At 41.0% G+C, this 23,033-nt stretch overlaps 1 protein-coding gene across 2 annotated transcripts in view; it reads left to right on the forward strand.

The window, feature by feature from the left end:
• Nucleotides 1–23,033, forward strand: part of RABGAP1 (RAB GTPase activating protein 1) — a 60,848-nt gene that overhangs the window by 1,829 nt on the left and 35,986 nt on the right. Inside the window, exons 2-13 of one of the 2 annotated variants that reach the window (XM_066563207.1) lie at nt 4,473–4,674; nt 8,828–9,059; nt 9,479–9,683; nt 10,267–10,441; nt 10,712–10,869; nt 11,093–11,203; nt 11,836–11,902; nt 12,805–12,907; nt 14,093–14,262; nt 16,817–16,991; nt 17,604–17,697; nt 20,445–20,595. In XM_066563207.1, the coding sequence (XP_066419304.1) occupies nt 4,525–4,674; nt 8,828–9,059; nt 9,479–9,683; nt 10,267–10,441; nt 10,712–10,869; nt 11,093–11,203; nt 11,836–11,902; nt 12,805–12,907; nt 14,093–14,262; nt 16,817–16,991; nt 17,604–17,697; nt 20,445–20,595 (1,791 nt within the window). In that variant the 5' untranslated portion in view covers nt 4,473–4,524. The remainder of the gene's footprint in view (nt 1–4,472; nt 4,675–8,827; nt 9,060–9,478; nt 9,684–10,266; nt 10,442–10,711; nt 10,870–11,092; nt 11,204–11,835; nt 11,903–12,804; nt 12,908–14,092; nt 14,263–16,816; nt 16,992–17,603; nt 17,698–20,444; nt 20,596–23,033) is intronic. The other variant, XM_066563208.1, reaches the window with a different exon arrangement.

Below are 23,033 nucleotides of genomic sequence, written 5' to 3' on the forward strand. Positions count from 1 at the left end.
TCACTCTTTTTCCCGAGATCTGTGAGGAGAGGGGTGGAATTAGAGACACCATTATCTCCAAATAACAATATCTTTTTTCTTTCTGGCTCTTGAAATTAGTGGGAACATCTATGGCTGTCAGTGTGTTGTAAAATGAAAGGAAAAGTTAGACTTGTAGTTGTTATTTTTTATATTAATTACTCTTTAGTCATCCTAAATCTGTATTTTCACATGCAGTATTCCTCTGGCTTTCCTGCTTCATTTTGAGTGCCAAGGACTTCTTGTTGCATTTGAGAGTATGTGTTGCACAGGGAAGGTGGGTAAAGATCTGACATGATTAAGCAAACTAATCATGTGATATGTGAGAAGAAAAAAGATTGCTACTGATTGCTTCTATACTGTTTGGGTTTTTTTTTTCCCAGAGCTGTGATAAAACACAGGCATTGACCTGGAGTGTTTTCCAAGCTTTTTCAGGACTTGCAATGTATTTTAAAACAACAGGTGTGCACTAGGTGAATTTTACAGGTAGAAAAACCCACAGCTGTGCAAGGCTGTAGGAGCTCAGAGCCTTACAGAATGCTGGGTTCTCTGTCATAACAGAGCTCTGCAAAGTGCACTGTAAAGCCTCTGAACTCTGCCACAAATTCCACTGTTCACCCACACTAAGATGCTAATGATGAACATTTGCAAAGCAGAACTTTGTATCTTTAAACTGAACCATACTGGATTTGTTGTTAAACTGTGCATAGAGCCAGAGGAATAGAAACAGAAGATACATTCATTATATTTGGGTATTTCAGCCACCTCAGTGTCTTTTCTGCATGTCACCTTCTCATTTTCCATGATTTTTAACACTACAGTTGGTGGTTTCATATTTTGGAGGATAGAGGATGTAAGTTTGTTTTGCATGCCAAGATTTCAGTGATTTAGTTAATATTGCTGTGTTGTTCCTTATCTAGTGCATTGTGCATCAGATATATTGGAACTTTGTGGAATCACTTTAGGAACTGCAGCTGAAGTACAAAAGCTGAGAAAGATATGAATGGGGAAAAAAGCCTTTTCCTCTCTGGTTTGCATACCTGTTCTCATGCTTATTCTCTTTTCTGCCCTGGAAACCCAGAACTTATTTTTGTGTTGCATTTCCCTGTAAATTCCGGGCTAAGGATGCTGCATCTGCTGTTGACTCTCAGGTTGAAGAAGTTCATGCCTGAAATATTGATTTTTCCATTCACCCTCTGTCTTTTTGTGTGGTCATGGCTGTTCTAAGCACCAGAAATTATTATGGGTATTCCTTGGAAATGCAGTGAGACCAGCTATAGTTACACGTGCTGTGCTTCACTTGTTGCTCGTGTCCCAGGGTGGCATTCAAGCCCCAGCCTCTTCCAGTAATGTAAAATTGAAGGTTTTCTGGTTTTCTTTTTTTCTATATACTGTCTGCTTTATGCTCTTTTAAATTCATTCTGGCAGAACTTTGAAGGAAAACTTTGATCACAAATCAAAGTCAGGTGTCAAATATTTGGGGAAGGGAAGTAAAAGATAATTGTTTTATAAGTGTGTATAACTAATCTGAACTTTTGATACGCTTGCTTTCCAGTTGTTTAAGATTTTAATCGTGGTGAATGGGGTCTCTGCTCTTCCTCTGCACATTATCTTGAGTAGAGAGTGAGGTGTAACAGCAATGAAGGGGAATTTCACAGAGAACCAGAATTTTAAGTAAAATTGAAAGCAGTGACCCATGAGCCAACCATGTTGACTTTCTCATTTTGCAACTTTCTCCAATAGTTTGTTGTGTGAGGAGAGGCCAGAGCACCCATTTAATTACACAGATGAGCAAGGAAAGAGGTTGGAAGAAGTTTTCCTCTCTGTACGTGTTTTACCCAGACACTCTGTCTCCCGTGGAGCTGTAAAGACACCTTCAGGCAAACACTACTGAATTGTGGTGTAGTTTTGTGTCAGGAGCTAAACTGTGCTGAATTCAAAAGCTCCTATTTTATTTATGCTTAAACAAACCAAAGTCTCTTTCCATGGTAGGGATGAGACATTGGCTTTCTGAGGGACATCAAAACCTGAGCTCTGTGCCTGGCTGAGGTCTTTGGTGCTAAGCTGTGAGAGCAGAAAGCTTTGGGTCTGAGACCAATTGCAGGTATTGCTAAAGAGCAGTGTCACTGCTGCTGTTTGTTCTTGGGGTTTGATTCCTGAGCCACATGGAATTGCTCTGCTGGTCTTTGATGTGTGCCCTTATTTTAATGGGCTTGGAGGCTTTCTGGTGGGGATTCTGCCATTGTGAGCTTTCTGATTCAGGGAAAATGATCTATGTGGGAACCTCTGTGGAACAAAGTGATAGCCAGGAATGGAGGAAATGAAATCCATGCAAAGCAAAGTGTGAGGATATAGAAATTTTGGTTAACTTCAGGCAATATTTTAATATTTGAAGACTACTTTTGCACCTCAGGTGTTTGAGCATTAATGCAATGAACCCGTGTGGCTGATTCCAGCACAGCTGGGTATCTGAGCTTTGCTTGCTGCTACATCAAAAGCTTCTCTCAGTTGCCTGCTCCACTGTCCCCTTTCCTCTGCTCTTCTATCTTGTGTAATTTCATGAGACTTCACTGTTGGACTGGCACAGTTGGGCTGGTTGGGCCGTCCTGGTGTTGCAATTGTGTGTTGTGACACTGCTGTGGCTGGGCTGGCTGTGCCCCAGCATCCGCGTGGGGTTTGTTTACACCTCCCTACGCCACACAGGAGCTGGTAAAGCACAGGAAGCCTTTTATTGAATTGAAGGTCATGCTGGGGAAAGGTGTCACATTGAAACACTTGGGAAATTGGAGAAATTAGTGCTTCAAGACAGACAGACTATACCAAATAAAGTGCTAAAGTGATCCTTGCCTGGATGATCTTTACAGCTGGTTGTGATCAAAGCCTGCTCCTCTACTCCTGCTGTCAGTGTGGAAGATGGTTTGCTCTGTTTGAATGAAAACAGTAAAGCCAAAGGGGTATTTAGTGTTCGATGCTTATTTTTAGTCTGTGTTTCAAGATCTTTGATTTAGGTATTTTCAGAGATCTGTGTCTTATACAGATGGTGCTATATGGAACTTCTATAGAAATGTTTTAATATGAATTCTTGAAACAAAGGCATCTTTAACAATAAGAACTCTGCCCTTCCTTTGAGATACTTGTGAGTAATACCAGGTAGACACAGTGTGTAGAACTTCTCAAAATGCCTACATTTCCCAGCCAGTAATTCCCACTGGAAGTCAGTGGATCTTAAAATGGTTTTGAAAAGGATATCTAAGTACCACACATGATTTTGAAATTAAGTCAATCACAGGTGTGTTGTCATTCATGAACAAACCACATCCATTCTTCCTCTTACACTCTGCTTCAGTTCTCTGGAACATGTTCCAGGATCACTAAGTGATTAGATTGGTAATTGGTTAGAAGTTGTCCTCCTGGCAGACTTCATGTTGTATTGCTGGTTGTGGGGAGGGCATTGATAGGAATAAAAGCAGGCTTTGCTATTTCTGGTGCATTGTTCCTGGTTCAGGCAGGAATGCTGTGGGCTGTGCCAGGTCTCTGTTGTTTGGCTGCGCTGTTGGAAGCCAGGTTGGGATGGTGCTTCCAGGTTGGAAGGCAAAACTGGAGGCTGAAAAAGCATTTGAGTTTGGTTATGTTTGGGAGTTTGTAAAGACCCGAGCCTTTGAGATAAGGGTATATTTGGGTTTATGAGAAATTTAATCACCCATTTTTATCACAGCAGTCTGTTTTGAGCCATGGATTCTGGGAATCTGTGCTGTAGAGTTCAAGGTGTGCAGCTGAACTTCACCTTTTGTTCCTTTCTTCAAATGCCTCTCAGTGCCAATTCCAGCTTTTTAAAATCCTCTGTTGGCTCTGCTTCTCAGTACTGAGCCAGCCTACGCTGTTCTTCCTGCTTCTTGGAAGTCTTTGCTTTTATTGCTCTTTATAGTACAGAAAATTCAGCGTAGATTCATAAACTGCTCTATGTCCCAAGGTTTCAGAGCAAAATATCAGGAGTTAGGTCAAACTCTTGCTTGGGCGAAAAGAATGTGACTGCAGCATACAGTGAGCTCTGATAAATAAAAGTAATTTTACGTGAACATAGTGAAGGCAGGTATTAATTGAAGGAAGTAAATGGACTTTATTGTGCTGGCCTTAATTGTCAGCAAGTGGAGTGTATGTTCCAGGGCCCTATTTTGTGTGGTGTGTAGAAAGTGGTGACTGACATAACCATGAAATACTGCAAAGAGTTTTATTAACTTCCCTTTTGTGAGCTGTGGAAAGCAGTGCTGTAATAGCATGTGCTGCTTAGCAAGATGAGGGCAGGACTTTGAATGTGCGCTGAGAGAGGAGCTGGAGCTTGGTTGTGCTGTCACATGAGTTAGTTTTTATAATTAGTCAGCAGGTTTCTGACAAGAAACATTTGAGCATTTAGCATGAAGTTTTATATAAGTATTTTTATGATTTTTGTTTTTCAGGAGTTTATAACATATTTAATCTCATTCATGAATCGAACTTCCTTTTTAAGTCATGGATGACAAGGCTTCTGTTGGAAAAATCAGTGTCTCTTCAGACTCGGTATCCACTCTTAACAGTGAAGATTTTGTCTTGGTTTCCAGGCAAGGGGATGAAACACCATCTACAAATAATGGTAGTGATGATGAAAAAACAGGACTGAAGGTAAGAACCAATAACCTGAGTTTGTTCCCTGTTCTTCTAAATCAAACTAACCATAGAGAGCTTAAAGAGGGACTTCTTTGTTGTGGAAAACTTGACAGAAGGGAGAACGTATTCAAGAACCAGTTTTGTCAGTAATTTCTTCACTGCTGATGTCAGAAGTGGTAATTGGGTTTTGAGTAAGAGCTCTCTCCATCACTAGCTGTGGGTTTTTTCCCACTTTGCAGAATTCTTCCTAAAGTGCTTGGGATGAAACAGGCTGATTTTCAAGAATGTGGAACTGTGATTTTATCACAGCTTTCAGGTGGAAAGCAATATTAGCATACATGGATTTGACTGTATCTGTTAATTCAAAGATACACTGAAGTTTTCCCCAATGTGAAATGTTCTCTTTAAGAAACGTAGAAGAGTAGTTATAACTAACACCTTGGCATGAATCAGAGAACACGAGCTCTCTGTGAAAGGCTTGTACGAGCTGGAAGGGCACTGGCATCTTCTCACTTGTAAAAGTGCTGTTCTGAAAAGAGACCCTTGTCACCCTCTACTTTTTTTTGCTACTTAGAGCAACATTCATCCCAATTTGTATTTCAGCAGTTTTTAAGAAAAGTGGCACAAGTAAGGTAATCACTCCAAATTCCATCACTTTAATGTGTTGAAAAGTGGATCTTCCCTAGAGTGAGTCAAGTTAATGTGTTCTTTTGGGAGATGGAAAGAGATATTCCACCATTGGAAGAAACCGATGTCTGTCTACGGCTGCATCTATGTCTTTAAAGATGATAAGAAATCCTGTGTTCTGCCTGTTGGACTGGGTGCTCCTCTTTTCCTTTGCAGTAGTTGTAACAGAGACTTTATCGAACATTTCTTGATGCTTTTGCTCTTCTTGCTTTTACCTCCCAACTGCTTTGTTTTTCTTGTGTTCCTTTGAGTCCGGGGCAAGACATTCTGTTATAGTGGCTCTTTCCTTTTACTTAAGACTTCAAATAAGTTCTATCTTTTGCTTAATCTGGCAAAAAAGTTCACGTGTGTTTTATGGTGGTTGTAGAAGGTGTCACTTCGCATCATAGAATAGTCTAAAAAACATGAACATTTCTTGAGCATGGAGCCTGGTGATCTGTGAAACCTGCTGAAAGGCTGTAGCCTCATGCTTGTCTTTCTTAATGCTGCAAATACCAGCAGCATCAAGATCGAGATCAGCATCAATACTTAGGAATTCAGAGTAGTCTCATAGTGGTACTTACCTTGAGAATGCTCCTGTGGCAGTGTCTGTAATCAGCTCCTGAAGCATCGTTTGAGAGCCCAGGAGACAGACATGCTCATGTCAACCAGCTTCTCTGTTCCATCCTGTTATCCCCAAGGAAAATTTGGAGGCATGAAATGTCATAGTCTGCAACACTTCTTGCTCCACATGGGAGCTATTTGTATCACTGTTTGCCTCCAGAGTGGTTTATGAAATGCTGGCTGCAGGTGTGCTGTTTCTCTTGATGAGGAAGGAAGAACATGAGCTCTGCTGCCTCCTGATCATCAGTTGTGAAATAAAGTTGTGCTGTTCTCTAGTTTGGCACTGAATGCCACAGAGCTTTGAAGGTCTTAAGCTTCTTTATGAATTTGGAGCCTGGACTAAGCACAAGCCTTGAACAAAGTGATTCATCTTGAGCTTTTCAGTATTCCAGTGTGGAGAGCATGTGCCTTTGGTTATTGGCTGCAATCTGAGTGATTAATGCCAGTTTTCTATCTTAAACAAGAAATACAGTTTGCCTGCTGTCTCTGCTTTCCAGTGTTGTTCCTGTGTTTGCTCATGCCCACTGGCAGTGGGAGTGGGCTGGATTTAGGAAAGCTTTGCTGCTGGAGCACAGTGTGGAGCAGGAGTTCTGAGCTCCCAGCACAGCGAGACCTCTCCCAGCAGAGGTGGCAGCACATGCATCAGGAGAAGGGAATAAATCCCAGTTCTGATAAATCCCCTGGTGTGCTAAAGGAAGTTTGCTGCCTCCTAGTTAAAGGTTAAGTAAAATCAGTTTTGAGTTTAGTGAGAAGTGGACAAAGCCATGATTAGGGTAGTGGTTTCTTTGCTCAGCCTCAGGCACTGATCAGGTGCAGCTGTTACTGTTCCCTCCTGACCTTGGTTCTGCCAGGCTGGCTCTGGTTTTGGGGCTCTAGTTGGGTTTCAGGCACATTTACACCTTCGTGTGCCCTGTTCCCCTGATGTGGGGAATCCAAATGGGTGCATGAGAAACTTTGGTTGACGTGAAGTTAACGTTGGTTTGTGTTTTAGGCCTCGGTGTGCAGGCAGCTGGTTTGTTGCACTTGGTTTTTGGGACTATGAGAATAGCAGGGCTCCTCTAGTACAGAAGTGTGGTCACTGTGCCTTTTAAAATTCTTTTTGAGAGTAGTCTGGGCCGAGAAGGAAAGCTTTCTTGGAGAAATTAGTTAAAGTTGCTTTTTAAATGGGGTTTTGATTATGATGTTTTAGAATATCTATAAGATGTTTTTTTTATTTTTACATGTCTATTTTCTGTAAACAATTTGAATTTGTATTTTACCTGTCACTACTATTTTTGGGAAATTTTATTTTCAAGATCATGTTTTATAGATGTAACATCTAGATATGTTATTCATACTGATTATTTTACCAAATAGAGTAGATCACAGTTCAGATTTTTTTGCTTTTAATCTTGATAGAATAGAACGTTACCAAAGTCTATTGACTGTGAGGAAAGGTGTATCAGATGCAGTTTTTTACCAGAATGAATTTTAACTTCTGGTTTCATAGAGAACAGGTTCTGTAAACTAGAAGTTACTCTAGTTTTTTTGATATATAGCCTTTGAAGGGGCTGACAGGACACTATAATTAATTAATTCTATTTTGTTGCAAAACATATAAACTCCATACAGTAAAGGAACACGGTGCATCTTCCATCATCATCATCATCATCCATCATCATCTTTCTGATGATTGTATGCAAAGACCTGAATAATAAACATGATGCTTGAAACTCTTCTGCCTTTGATGACCTTGTGCAGGATTTTTCCACAATGTATCACGCAAATTAATACTAAAATTGTTGGGAGGAAAATGGCAATATGTGGATTTCTGTAACTAGTTGCAGGTTACAGCTGCCTCCCCCTGTGGGTATACAGCTGAGTAAGGCAGTCACCCTGTCCTGCTCCTGGCAGGTGATCAGAGCACAGGAGTGTATTTTAATCTGTACAAAAAGTGACATTCTGTTTGCGGCAATTTCAAGAGCATGAATGTCTCTTGTTGTTATTGTTTAGATTCTGTAGCAAAACAGTCACTAGATTATTACTTTTTGGGCTAGTTGAATAGTTTGGTTTTTAGTAGCTGGTCCGTGAGTTTACTGAGAGGTGAGAGTATGGAAGTGCTCCTAGGGTTGAGTTTTGGTGTCAGCAGGAACAACCACCAGCGGCTACAGAAGTGTTAGAAGCAAGTGTCTTTTGCTGATGGCATCTGGTAAATACTCTGCAAACTCGGTCACTTCCCTATTAACTGCAGAGGAATGGACAAACAGTTTCCTTAGAAGCAGTGTCTGAGAGCTTCCTGAAATGAATGCCTTCATTCCTTTTCCACTTCAGGACCTTATTTCACACTATTGAGGTGGCTTCATGCTTTCATGTTGACTTCAATGAGCTCAAAGTCAGACTGCAGCTGAGTGTTGGGAAACAAAGCAAAGCTGTTGCTTCTCCTCAGCATGATGGCATAGTCTTGTTCCAGATGCTTCTCTTCCTGTGAGACCTTACTGTCTTGCCCATAAAGCACATAACATATTTAATTGTATTTGTCCCTTTCTGGTGTTAATCTGAGAATTGTTATAGCCCATACTGTGGGCGTCTGTAAGTTTCTCTGTCAAAGGTAGTCTATGTAGTTGATGATTAAAGACTAGTTTGAAAGTAATCTCCCCGCTTTTTCTAGTGCTAGAAAATGCCTGCTTGTAGATTTGTTAGAGCAGGGAGGATATAATCCATGCTGGTGAGCACTTGCACCCTGCAGTTTGTGTTTACGGTTGTAACTGGGTTAAATTTGTTGACTGCTGCTTTGACTGGTAAATAAAAAGCAATATGAATGACTCTGTGCCTGAGGGGTGTTTTTTGTTGTTTGAACAGTCTTTTCTTCTTTTTTGTGTCCCAACTCTGTGGCTCTCAGATTGTGGGGAATGGAAGTGAGCAGCAGCTGCAGCGGGAGCTGGAAGACGTGCTGATGGATCCACCCATGGAGGATCAGGGCAGTGAGCGGGACCATGGAGAAGTCAGAGCTGATGGAGATGGGGAAGAACCTGTTGTCCTTGAAGCGTCAGCATCCTCTACTATTAACCCAGTGTCAGTAGCAGGACTCCAGAAACCAGAAATGAGCTTGCCAGTGAAACCATCCCAAGGAGGTTAGAAAAAAAAAGGGGAGGAATGCCTGGTAGTATCTTATGAACTTGTTTTTTGTGGGGAAAGTAAAGAGAATTTAGGTACACGTGTGGCCAGTAGCCTTTCCCCATGTCTCACATTATAATCACTTAGTGCAGTAAATTCTAGATTATGTATGTGATGGAAGAGTTAATATCTGCTGAACTGTCCTGTATTCTGCAAACACTGCTATACCAGCCCTGAGATGTGTGCACAAATATTAAGCTTACTTGCCTGGCTGTATAAAATAGAAGTATGTGTCTCTCCTATAGTGTTTTGGCCTGGCCTGGCTTTTCTGTTCTTAGCCTCTCTTGTCTCCTATTCAGTGGGCAGCCAGTGTCTGACACTTCCCTTGCGGGTGCCTTGCCTTGTTTCTGACGTTCCCCCTCGTGTGCTGCCCTAGACTGTGAGGATTTGAGCCCCTTCACTCCAGTGACAGACGAGGACAGCGTGGTGTTCAGCAAGCTGACCTACCTGGGCTGCGCCTCGGTGAACGCGCCGCGCAGCGAGGTGGAGGCGCTGCGCATGATGTCCATCCTGCGGGGCCAGTGCCAGATCTCCCTGGATGTCACCCTGTCCGTGCCCAACGTCTCCGAGGGGACCGTGAGGTACGGGGCTCGCTGCTCTGGGGCTCTGCCTTCAGCTTGGCTCCTTTGGAAAGCAAACAAGCTGATGGTTTACCTGGCAGGAGACTTGAGCAGCTTGGATTATCTTTAGTGGGAGAAGTGGGTTTTACAGACATCTGTGAAAAGGAATCCTTTGAATTTGTTTACCAAACTCTACCAAAATGTACTGTGATGATCCAAGCTATCACCAAAGCCATAGTGAGATGGGGTATTGATAAGCACTTTGGAAATAGCCTGGAAAGTAGTTTGGGAAATGTCTGATATGTGAGGCCTGACAGAAATGGGTCTGTCCACTGCCAAATATTAGTGTAACTCTTGGAAGACTAATCCCTGAAAACAAAGGGGACATTATTGATGGAAACATTTGTGGTATTGTATTTTTTTGTGATGTTCAATTTAAACATCATTATGGTGGTCATGGTTTGCAGTAAATGACAGGATGTAGTTTTTGTGGTGTACTTTCTCTAGGAGGTATGAAATTGTTAAAGCTTGCAAGTTATGTCTGGCTGAAATAATTCTTCTAAAGGTGCAAGGTCGCTTTTTTTTCCCCTCTCTATTTTAACAGACTTTTAGATCCTCAGACAAACACAGAAATAGCAAATTATCCAATCTATAAAATCCTTTTCTGTGTACGAGGGCACGATGGGACCCCTGAAAGTGATTGCTTTGCTTTCACTGAAAGCCACTACAATGCAGAACTCTTCAGGATTCATGTCTTCCGATGTGAAATCCAAGAGGCTGTAAGTGCAAGCTTTTTGTCAAATGATAATTACGTACATGTAAATGTTATTATGAAATTTAAATGAAGTTTTTCGGGCACTTTAAGTAATGTAATTCATCCATCAACAAACCTTAGTTATGGGATAAGAATGCACAGTTAACAGTTTATCCTAAGAAGCGCAGAAAAACAGTTAATTAGATGCTGAAACTGAATTATTTTCATACAATTTGTTGTGAATTAGTGAAAATCCAGGTTGTTTTCAGCTGATGTTTGTGCACTCTGGCTGCAGGTGAGCCGAATCCTGTACAGCTTTGCCACTGCCTTCCGGCGCTCTGCCAAACAGACCCCGCTCTCAGCCACTGCCACCCCCCAGACTCCTGACAGCGACATCTTCACCTTCTCCGTGTCCCTGGAAATCAAAGAAGATGATGGGAAAGGTTATTTCAGGTAGAGATTCTTCTTCCTTGCAGTATGTGGTTCTGCTGGAAGGTGAGTGAATAGAGAGTGTGAAGCTGAGGTGGTCCCTAAATTCCCTTTTTGAGAGTTTCCTATTCTAGTTTAAATGAATCCCAGGTGTAAGGAGCTGCACCAGTGTCTGTTGCTGGGTTTGGTATATGCAAAGAATGCAGCTAAACTGAGAATTCTTTTTTTCTTTTCTGATGAATAACAGTGCAGTTCCCAAAGACAAGGACAGGCAATGCTTCAAACTCCGCCAAGGGATTGATAAGAAGATTGTGATTTATGTGCAGCAGACAACGAATAAAGAACTAGCTATTGAAAGGTAATGTCATCAACTTTTAAAAGACTCTTTATCTGTATTTTGCCTCTGAGGGAGCAGGTTAGTAATTATTCTGTGGACGCTCCATTTGTGTGATTTAGTGCCACTCTTCTCTTGAGGATGAAGTGGGACATACCTGTGTGGGCCAAAAGTCCTGTGAAAAGGCCAAAATGAAATCATAAAAGAGGTCCTTGTGTTTCATCTGATCCTTGTCCCTACTGAAGGGTAAATTTTATGCAAATATGTCTAAAAAACCAAAAAAAAAGCCACCAAAGGAAGGGCAGAAGACTGCAGGCCAAGTGTTGTTGTGGTATAATGAACCCTTGTTAGCAGTGACTTTATTAGACTGTTCTTTAAAACAAAGGTAATGGAACAATTTCCAGGCTGCTGTAAACAGGGTAAAACCATCTTGTAAATATGATTCTGAAATCCTGCTCAATATTTTTGATGTTGGCTTGATTGTTTTGCTGGATGTGCTTGATGCTGCTTTCAAATGTCAAGGTTTGTTGATGTTTGTCAGTGGATTCATGGGCTGTTTGTGATGTACGACAGCAAATACTTAGATAAGAAATGTTAATGGTTTGTTTATGAGCATGTCCAAGTTTTGCAGTTACATTTTTTGCCTGTCTTTGCAGATGTTTTGGCCTTCTCCTTAGCCGTGGGAAAGACGTTCGGAGTGGCGACATGCACCTTTTGGATTTGGTAAGGATCTTTCTGAACAAAACTCAGTGAGAACTTGGGCTATGATTGTGCATGATGTCAGGATGGACAGAGAACACTCCTGCAGTTGTTGATGGGAATTGAGTTCAATCCCTGCCTCTGCTGCTCAGTTAGAATGTGACCTGGTGCTTGGTCAGGGAACTTGCCCAGTTTTACAGTCAGTCATGACTGTTCTCTTTCAGGGGCCAGAAATAAGAAACATAGAACCTTATTTTTAGACATGCTGAATATTAAAGTGCTGTGCTTTAAACATGGAAAGTTTTACAGCATAGTTATCAGTGTGAGAATCGAGGCCTGAGAGGCTTCCATTGTAACACAGAACTAGTGGGTGCTTTGTTCTTATGACTCACTTTTCTCTATAAAGTAATGATAGGGATCATTTGACTTCACAAGGGTGAAGTGACAACAAATTTGCTAGTATTTATGCAGTGCATAGTGACTACTCAAAAGGGTTTAATACTACGTGAATAATTTTGTTTTCTACCAGGCTTTGGATTGCCCAGAAAATAAGGTTGTTGGGAAGACAGACAAGCTGAACATTAGATAAAATATTGGTTTGGTTCTTAGTGACTGAATAACATATGTTGTGTTCTCATCCACACCTCTTTAAACTGAGAGTTGCTGTTAAATGCCCACCTCCAAAAAGACTGGTCATACCATGTACCAGTAGAATAATTAGTATTAATTGGCCTTTCTGTGTTATCAGCATGGACACCAAGGATTGCAGGGGAACTCTGTTATTTCCTTCAGAGATGATCTCTGCTGCAGACTCTGTCACATGCCCTTTCCTTACTGTGCAGTAGCTCTTTCACAGGACTGGCACTACATAATGTAGAAACTTCTTCAATTTAAAAAAAACAAACATAAACTTACCTTGTTTTTAGGAGTCCATGGGTAAAAGTTCTGATGGGAAATCATACGTGATCACTGGGAGCTGGAATCAAAAGTCTCCACACTTCCAGTTTGTAAATGAAGAAACACCAAAAGGTATGAATGTTGCCAGGTGTTATCCCGAGGCAGGGAAATTACTTCCATAGTGGGCATTGGATCAGTTATCTTTCCAGAAGAATCCCACAAAAGACTTTCACAGGATGGAATATATTCTCAGAGTGTAGGGTGCTAAATGCCGTATGAAATTAAAGAAAAAAAAAATAAATAAAAGCAAGCAATGTTCAGTAATATGTTGTAGGAGCTGTGTCCTCGTAGGAGGCTCTGCAGGTGTGGGGCAGGATGCAGGTGCTCTGTGCACCTCTGGACCTTTTCAGGAATCCCATTGAGAATTGCATGAAATGACTTTTGCAGGCACTTGCTTTGCTCAGTGTCTTGTGGTCACTTCAATTTTTTCCAAACCCAAGTTTTTAATTAAACAGAAGGATTCCCATACCTGAGAAAATGAAAGCAAACCACTCCAAGTGTCGTCCCAAAATAGCTGATGTTGCATTGCTCTCACGAGTCCTGAAAGAGAATGTCATTACTTCTTTGAAGATGTCAGCTGAATTATCATCTTTTCAATCTCTTGTCACTGTTGTGTGCCAGAGGTTGGGAAGTTAATGGGAGTTGACTGGGCAAAGTCATGAAGTCAGCTGCTGGGCACAGTCTGGTGCTGGAGTGGATGCCATCCTGCCTGAAGGACACAATTTATCATCCCCTGCCAGAGACATCTCATAGGTCACTGAGCCCTGTTGCCTCCTGTTGGAGCATCAGAGTGTGTAGTCAATTTTTGGAACTTCACAGCTGAGATGGTCTTAAATGCCTTTAATGTCATGGTATTAAACAGTTAAGTAACTTCTAAAACAAAAAAGAATTGAAGTGTAATTAGACTGGATGGCCAGAGGTCTGCACTGTGCAGTTAAGAGCACGGATCCTCTATAATGTTTAATGAAGGTTTTGGATACAATTTCAGTGGGATTTGAAAAAGCAGAATTTTTATTCTTTTTAACGAGATCATTTTTTTGGCTTGAAGGCTGGAATTTCCTTACTCTGGTGAATAGTGCATAGTGATCCAATTTTGCTATTTTGAAGCTTGTAGGGTTTTGAGATGTTAAATTAGGGGGAAGATCGATTCTGAAAAGGAAAGTTTCCTTTGTTCTTCCATGTTACTGGGAAAGGGGTTATGGAATATTTTATTTGAAATGTTTCTTTTCACACTGTGGCTTCATTTTCTCTCTCTAGATAAAGTGTTGTTCATGACCACTGCTGTGGATTTGGTCATAACTGAGGTGCAGGAGCCCGTTCGATTCATTCTGGAGACAAAAGTCAGAGTTTGCTCACCTAATGAGAGGCTGTTCTGGCCCTTCAGCAAACGGAGCTCAACTGAAAATTTCTTCTTAAAATTGAAACAGGTAATGTGTTAAAAAATAAAGAAATAAAATTGACAATTAATAGGCTATTTCTCCCTATGATTGCTAAAACCTTTACTGATATAATGTTCATAATGCAGCATTTTCCTCCTGATTCAAAGAGGTAAAATAAATGCACTTCACTTTGAGAAAAGCTACCCTTCATTGTGCTGATTGTTGCTGGCTATCTGCAGTTCCCATAAAGAGCCTGAAATAGCCTTTTTGATAGCTTTGATGAGTCTGTGAGGTTACAGAGAGGCTTATGGATTTTCCAGCCAAACCACAGCCAGAAAAGGAAGGGAGGATTTATCTGCAAACTGGGGCTGTGCTGAGACTTGCTGCCATAAGGGTGTAGAGGAATAATTGTGTAAAATTAAGGGTTAAGAGAAAAAAAAGTCCTTACTATAATCCTGGTGACATGGTATCTGATAGATCACTAAACTTATTTTATCATGCAGATTGAACAATTCTTTTGAAGTGTTTTTAGATGAGCAAACATCCACATGGAATTCCAAAGGAAATTATTTTTTGTCAAAGTCTATTTTCCCCTTCTGCATGGTTGGAAACAGAGATTTCACACATACCCCAAGTTTGCCCTGGGGAAAAAAAATCCAAGCAACCACAAAAAATCCCTAGAACTTGTTAAAAAATTTTACTGTTTTTTCCAACTTACTTTTTTACCCATCTCCTAAAAATGGAAGCATTATTTCTGTCCAGGATATTCCTAATAACAGTACAAGGCAATAACTTAGTCTCAAAATAAGGCTGGTAAGTTGAAGGTCCAAGTCACTGAAGAGATCATGTACTTGAAATAGCTGCTATTCTTCTGCTCTAGAAACTATTGTTCTGAAATGAAAGTCCTGTTTAAAGAGCTGGAAATGTATAAAAGCAAATAACAATGTGGATGTACGTGCCCTCTCGAGGCTTAGAATTCTGGGTGCAGCCCAAAAAGAAAGCAGTGCTGGAGTCCTAATTTCTTGATAAGTGTTCTTATTTAAAGAGGTTTTGAGTTAAGCAAGAGGCTTTTCTTCATTCTTTTTACACTTGCCTTTAAGTGCTAACAAAGAATGGCATCTGGGTAGTAACAAAGATGAAGTTCACCAAGGATTCTTTTTCTATGTAAAGAAAAAACCTTTTCCTTCAAAGTTTAAGGTGGAAAAATTCTTCATGGATGAGCTCAGCCTTTTTATTTAGAATATTTTTGAGGTGGAGCATGTAGAGGCTCTTGGGCTATAAATATTCTACAGCCTCCAAAAGGTGCCTTTTCTGTTTGGCAGTTTAAAGGAAGCTTATCTTACTGAGCTAATTCTGGATCTTTTGTCTTACCAAATTCACAGACATTGTGACTTATCTTGGCCAATTCTCTTTTTCCACAGACACTGTCAGGTTATCCAACTTGCAGTGTTTACTAATGGAAGATTATCAAAACTCGTAGTGGAAGCAACAAATATAGAATGTACTGCCTGATAAGCCTGGAAGGGAAACCTGTTTCTGTGGAGTCATGATTAGCCTATTAAAAGTACAGCTGTGTAGAATTGGCTTATCTTACTTTGGCAGTGTTTCTTTATTCGGAAATGGTGAAAGCAGAGAGATTTTATTTGCTCCGATTGCATTTCGTGATTTAGTCATTTTTAGTTTTGATGTATTTCTCTTCATTTTTAATGCTCCAAAGAATAAAATTGAGCACTGGGAGCTTAGTGTGGAGCATAATTTTGAATCTTATTTCCCTCTTTTCTTCACCTTCTCTTTTCTGCTCTCTATTTTTATTCATTTACGAAAAAAATTCTAAGTCCTTAAAATATATTAATATTTTAGAACTGCTTCACAAAGAAAAATCCCTTTTTAAGGGAAAGGAAGGCACCAAAGCATTGAAAATTATGGAAAAACAGGGTCACAGAGTAGGCTTTGGAACTCAGCAATTTGTACACAGCAGCAGTGTATACACAGAATTGGAAGCTTTGCCAAAGACCATTGCCGTGGGAAAATCATGGAATCCCAGACTGGTTTGGTTTGGAAGGGATCTTAAAGCTCATCTCATCTTGTTCAAATAAATATGAACAAATTTTTAGGAGTACTTTTGCCACCATTAGTATCCCCAGAAACCTTTTCTATTTTAGCTCATTTTATAAATTCTCTTTGAAGAAGAATTTGACATAATTTTTAAGCTTTTGCTTTCCATTTTCCACTACTGTTTGAATAAAGGCAAAGTTGCTGCATATTGAGGAACCTTCTTGTCTTAGACCACAGATGCATTTATAGCTTTAAAAATCAGTGCATTTGTGTCCAGTTCATTGAGGGCTGGAAAGATGAGCTCCCTGTGGACAGCAGATCCAAGTGCCCCTCGTGCCTGTGGGTGCAGCACGCTCCCAGCAGGTTTCAGGGAGCACTGACAGCCTGCCCCTTGCATTAAATGTGTCCCAGGTGTGAACATTCCTCACTGTAGAACGGGATGGAAGTTGTTCCTCAGCTCTCCTGCTCTGGAAAGAGAAGGCAGAGCCTTAGGAAGTGATGTGGCATTTGTGTGTCTTCCTGAGTGAAATGAACCTTGTTTTCCTAGATAAAGCAGAAGGACAGGAAGAACAACTCGGACACTCTGTATGAGGTTGTGTGCCTGGAAAGTGAATCTGAGAGGGAGAGAAGGAAAACCACAGCCAGCCCCTCCCTGCGCCTGCCCCAGTCGGGCTCGCAGGGCTCCATGATCCCATCGCCTCCAGAGGATGATGAAGAGGAGGGTGAGAAGCTCCTGTGCTTTGTGGACTTTGAGAAAGGGCAGTTGGTGAATAATGTGGCTATAAAAGATGTAGGATCCTTTCCAGTCAGAATCTGCCTGATTGAGGGGTTCTTTCCTGCTGGAATATTGCAAGATCCCACAGCCAGTGTCCTGGCATTCCTGGTCAGCCTCTCCCTCATCTGGCTCTTCAGTGTCCCTGCTTTTCTCAGCCCAGGCCTCCTGTGCTGTATTTGGGACAACATGGAAAAGGGCTCCTCAAAACTGGGGATTATCATGTGGCTTCTGCCCCTCCCTGAGCAGCTATGGACAGGTTTGAGAGCAGAAGGAGAAGCTGGTGTTATTTGGAAATGTCAGCAGGCAGTGGTTAGTGCAGAGTCAGACATCTGGGAGAGATGAAACTGTACCAGGACCTGCCCAGCTTGGAATTTAATGCATTTTCAAGAACTTCTGCTTTTAAAAAAATTTTTTAAAGCAAACCACAACCACTTCTGAGTATAGAAACATTTGGCATTACAAAGATGAAATGGAGATAACTTGGGTTTCTGCTTTTTCACTTTTCCTGCTGGCCTTCCATGTGGCCTTGGCTGAAGTGTCCCTTCTGTTCTCTTGGCAGACAATGATGAACCACTCTTAAGTGGTTCTGGAGATGTTTCCAAAGAGTGTGCAGAAAAAATTCTTGAAACGTGGGGAGAGCTGCTGTCCAAGTGGTAAGTGGTAAAATCACATTCTGAAAATTACAGTTCTGAATATTCTCATTCTGTCTGCTCCTTCTGCTTGGAGTTTTTATTTCCAGAGGCTGTGATATAAGATTAGTTTGGATTTAGTTCTCTGTCCATCCCCACCCCTTATTCTCTGGCTTGTTTTCTGATTTCTTTAGAGGGTGTTATAAATATTTTAGGTTTTGAGTGCATGTTTAATGTGTAGAAATTCACTTATGCTGTGTCTTTAGTTGGTTTTGCCTTAAAATTCTACTTATCTTCAGGTTCCTTGGGATTTTATTAAAGGAAAAACTAAACTAAGTAGTGTAGAGAAAATGCAGCTCTTGCTTTGTCTATTCTGCACAGATCACTTCCATTCCTCTTTGTAATTCTGACTGGGTTCACAGCCAATTTTTCCTGCAGCTGTCATATCTTAGTGACTGTAGCTTAAGAAATGGGAGATTTGGACTTGGACAGAGAAGATGTTTTTCCTCCCTTATCTAAAGGAAGACTCCAGAGCCTGCCAAGAAGGAAGTACATGAGCTCTGCTGTTTTTCCCTGGAAAATGTCAGTGTGCAAGAAGAGTGTTTCTTGACAGTCCAATTGCAAATGCAACACAATCCTCCTTTGGTGAGGGATTGTTTTATTCATCTTGAAGTAGTCTGAGCAGTTCCAAAGTGATGCTGATTGTTGTGAAATTCAGGGGTTTTGTAGGTTTTAATTTTTCCCCACAAAGGGGGTGATGGGCAGCATGAGACTGAGCTCAAACAGGCTTCATTTTGACTCTGGCTTTAATTGTGGCCTTTTGCTTCCTGAAGTCAATGAGAGCAGGGCAAGGGCTGGACAGCAAGTCCAAGGTTGAGTGGGGTATTGGATCAAGGAGTAGGACAGCAGAGATTGGAGTCACTCACGCAGCTTAGATGAGAAAAAGGATTGATGTGACCACTTAGACAGGAATCTCTTTAAATTAAGATAATAACTGTTTAGTACTTTCTGCAGTTATTGCTTATTTGAATGAGTCGTTTTCCTTCCACTTTGGTTTTGCACTAAGTGGACACATTTGTAGGAGGGGAAGGCTGTGGTAAAATGATATATGATCCCTTTTCCCTCTCCTAGATTTGGAGAAACATCTTTGCCAGATGAGCTCTCTGCATCTGCTGCATCTGTGAGAAAGTTTCTTTCAACTTGCATTTTTTTTGTAATTCTTCCAAGGGCTCGGAGATAATTAAGCCACCTGACTCCCATTGGAAATGTTTTGGCAGCTCTAAGAGGATATGAAATGCTTCTGTGCTAATGCTGGCAACAGCTTTAATATGTGTTAAAGGGCTTTCCTTCTTAACTAAAAACGTGTATTTGGAAGCAATGATCCCCCAGCTTTTAACATAAGAGGATTGAAAACCATAAAAATCAGATTTTAGGTAGTTTCATGCTAGTTTTTAGAATTGTGTAATTAGATGTGTATATTAATTTAATATTTGGTATTTTGTGATACCAAAGAATATTTGGCTGATGTTTCATAACTGCTGAGTCACACAATTTTCTCATTTCAAACATAGTTGGGAAGAATCCAGTAGTGTGTAGCCTTTAGTCTACAGCCTTCATGACTGTATTCATTGGAACTACTGTTGTACTTCCTCTGATCTGAGATTGAGGCAAAGCAGTTTCATAGGCCTTTACAGAAATACTGAGTATTTTGTATATAGGAAGTATTTTATATAAATATACTTACATATTATAAAAGCATAATAAATGCTCTGTAAAGATATGTCTATAATGACATTGATATAAATGTAACTACCTTATAAATATTATTTATATTTTAGTTGGTTTCTTTTAGAGAAAGCACAGTGAAGGAGGACATGATGGTCCTGGGTTCTGTGCAATAAATACTGATTTAAATGTCTGCCTTGTTAGTCTCTAGATTATTGTGTCAGAACACTGTAGACTGGAGAAAGGCCATAGGGAATCCCAGTCTGTGTGAAATTATTATCCACATATCTGTTAGACTGTTACAAACATTAATAAATGCCAGCTTATTAAGAACATAATGCAGTTGATGTGACACAAGTTCATCTTTCTGCCTGGCTTTGTCTGTCAGTTCCCTTGCTCATTTTATCCAGAAGTTTGTTTTTTAGTACTGCTGAAAAATAGTAATTTCTATGATTTAAGACGTGTGTCTTTTGGGGATTTTTATATATAAGCCACAAATGAGCTGTTCAGCTTAACGTGCTGTAAGTGCATAAATTACATGTAGGTTTAGTTTTTACAGCTTGCAGTGCTGTAATTTATGAGCTGTCAGTGGTCTCGCTGGAAGGAGCTGTTCAGCTGGGGCTGGCTGGTGCAGTGGGGCTGCCCTAGTGCAGGGGTGCAGTTGGAGAAGCAGGAGAGGTGACTCTCAGAGCTCTGACTCCTCTGTCCCTCCCTCCCTCCCTGAGAAGGTCACCTCCTGCTAGGAGACTTCTGCAGACTGCTCATTTTGGGGTAGTTTGAACTTGGAATTTACAGGCTGTGACCTCTGTCCTCTAGCATTTAATGTAGTGTTTTGGTTTGTTGAATGTTATATATATATATATATATATATATATAAATTTAATGGAAGTCAAGAAAATAGTTTGGGAAGTAGTTCTCCAAACTGTATTTATTTTACACGACCTGAATTTCACGTGGAGGTGTGGAGTGCCTGGCAGGGGTGCTGTGTGTGCTGTTCCAGCTGGGTTTCTGTGGTTGTTGGGGCAGTAACCGAGCCCTCCCTGCAGGCACCTGAACCTGAGCGTGCGGCCCAAGACGCTGTCGGCGCTGGTGCGGAGCGGCGTCCCCGAGGCGCTGCGGGGCGAGGTGTGGCAGCTGCTCGCAGGGTGTCACAACAACGACCACCTGGTGGAGAAGTACAGGATCCTCATCACAAAGGTACCGTGGCTTTTTTCAGCTCTTTGCCCCCATTTCTGAAAGAGTGGGAGTACGGCGGCTTCAGGCGTACTCTTGCCTGAGGGTCCCTTAGTGTACCTGGATCTGTCAACAAGTGACTGTGATTCAGTCCTCCAGCAAAAACCCTACAGAGCTGCTGGTGGCATTACACTGCTTTCCTTTTACAGTCCTGTTTCACCCAGCTGAGTTCTGAGTTTGTAAAAAATAAATATCCTATTAATTGCTTTCATAATGGACAGATTAATTTTCTTTGCTTGTTTGGCTTTTCTGAATGGAAGCTGAATTTTGTTGTGTTGTCTCAGTGTTTGTGCTAAAAATCCAACACTAGTAGAAATTGCAGCCTTTTTTGGTAGAAAGAAAACAGAACAACGTGGATGTTTTTGCATTGGACAGCAGTTTTGTGACTTCTCATCTTGAATGCTGACCCCAGTAAGGTAGGAAAAGGATATAAGAATTGTTTGTAAAGACATCACTCAGTGGTTCTCAAAGTTCAAGCAACGAATGGGTCGCAAAATGAAATGTCACCTTCTTATCCAGAAAACTGATGTGTTAATTTGGATTTGACCATTATCTGTATAGCTACATTGGATTTTATTGCTTTCATCAAATATGCAAGTCTAGAAGGACTGTATTAGAAATTATTAATGATACAGCTTAAGTACAAATATTACAGAAGTTAATTATTCACCAGTTAAAAAGCAAAACAAGTGAATCAGCCTTTGTATCTCTATATTTTGATGGCACGGATTCACAAGGAGCAATTAAAGACCTTAGTCCGAGGGCAGGAGGGCTTCTGAAATTAAAACTCAGTTTCTGCTGGAGTCATGCAGGAGAGATCCTACATAATGTGAATGAATCATGTTAAATCAGCTAAAAGTGTTCTGTATTTGAAAATAAGTATTTTCATATAATCGATGAATATAGAAAAAACTTGATCCAAATTCCTTAATGCTGGTTTATGCATTGTAGAGCTGTAACATGGATTTTATGGTGAATAAATCATATAAGTAATGTGGAGGTTGAGTGCTCTGGCAAGGAGTGATCACAGCTATCCTGTTGTGTTATTTTAATTGCCTAGTGAGTAGCTGTCAGCCTCACTTGTTTCTCTGTTTCAGTGTTTTGGTATCAGAATGCAAAAGATGATGTCTTTGTGGCACAGTTGGTGACACGTTCTGCTACTATCTTTGTCAGCTGGAAGGGGATAGTGTAACATTTCATTTTTAAACCTGTGAAACCTTTCCACTCCTTGTCATTTGGCTGAGACAAAGAAAGTAACCTGCATCTCTTGTTGGAAGCATCTCTGGAGTGCAAGTGTAAGGGAGAGTGGGCTGGCCCTGCCCTGTGTTCTGCTGAAAAGCACTGGCTATGCCTGCAGTGCTCGTTCAGCACAGAAACTAATTAAGGAATTGGAGAGAATGGGTCCTGGGTGACCATTTTCAGGCCCTGCTGTAGTCTCATGAGGTCTGTGATATATCAGCAGCACACCAGCTCCAGCAAATGAAAATTATGTTGACCTCCCTAATCTGGAGGTGCCATATTAGCCCAGTGCCATCCAGTGCTGTTTGTTTTGTTGTGACTGAAATATGGAAACAGGCTGGGACTGTTCCTGTGGAAGGGACAGAGGTTGGTGTTTGAGCACAGAAATGTGTGCTTGGTTCACGGGGGAATTGGGATTTCTTCAGTCTGCAGGCAGTGGAAGAAGCGCAAGGTTTTAAACAGGGTTATCTTTCAGTGCCTGTGTGGAGGTACTGGAGAGGAGAGCAGGCAAAAAATGCAAGGATTGTTTGGGAGGCTGAGGAGAACATGAATTCAAGGCCCAGCAATACAACGTTTGCAGACCCTTTGGACGTAGTCTGTACCAAGAGTATAATAAAGCTGGGTTGCACTTTGGCCTTAATTTTTTTTTTCATGCTTTTCTTAGGCATGAAATGTGATAATTTTGGAGTTCCAATGTGACTAATTCTTACTGCTCTTAAAATAGCAGCTCAGTTACAGTCAGTATGCAGCAATGTATAGGAGTAAATGTTCCTGGGAAAAAAATTGCTAATTATATGAAGACAAGGGTCCATTATATTACATTGCTTTCCCATCTTTGTAATGCTTTGCCATGTTTTGCATGTCACTAATGCCAATTCTTCTCTGGCAAGCCTGCAGTTATTTGCATTACCATGCCTTGAAGGGGGTTTATGTGAGAATAACTGCTGTGGTGTAGTGCAGGAGCACAAGGAGCCATGTAAAACCTATGCCCTGGAATGTGAGCAGGAGATGCAGGAAACCTGTGCTCATAATGCAGTGCCCCTTCTCTCTTCATGTTGCCCTCTATTCCTGTAGCTGCATTTGATTTCTGCCAGGCTTTTCCTGACCCCATGCAGCAGCACAGTCCCAAATTAATAAGGATCTGTGTTGACAGCTGCTTCATA

Source organism: Molothrus aeneus, chromosome 19, assembly GCF_037042795.1.
Source record: "Molothrus aeneus isolate 106 chromosome 19, BPBGC_Maene_1.0, whole genome shotgun sequence".
Lineage (NCBI taxonomy): Eukaryota > Metazoa > Chordata > Aves > Passeriformes > Icteridae > Molothrus > Molothrus aeneus.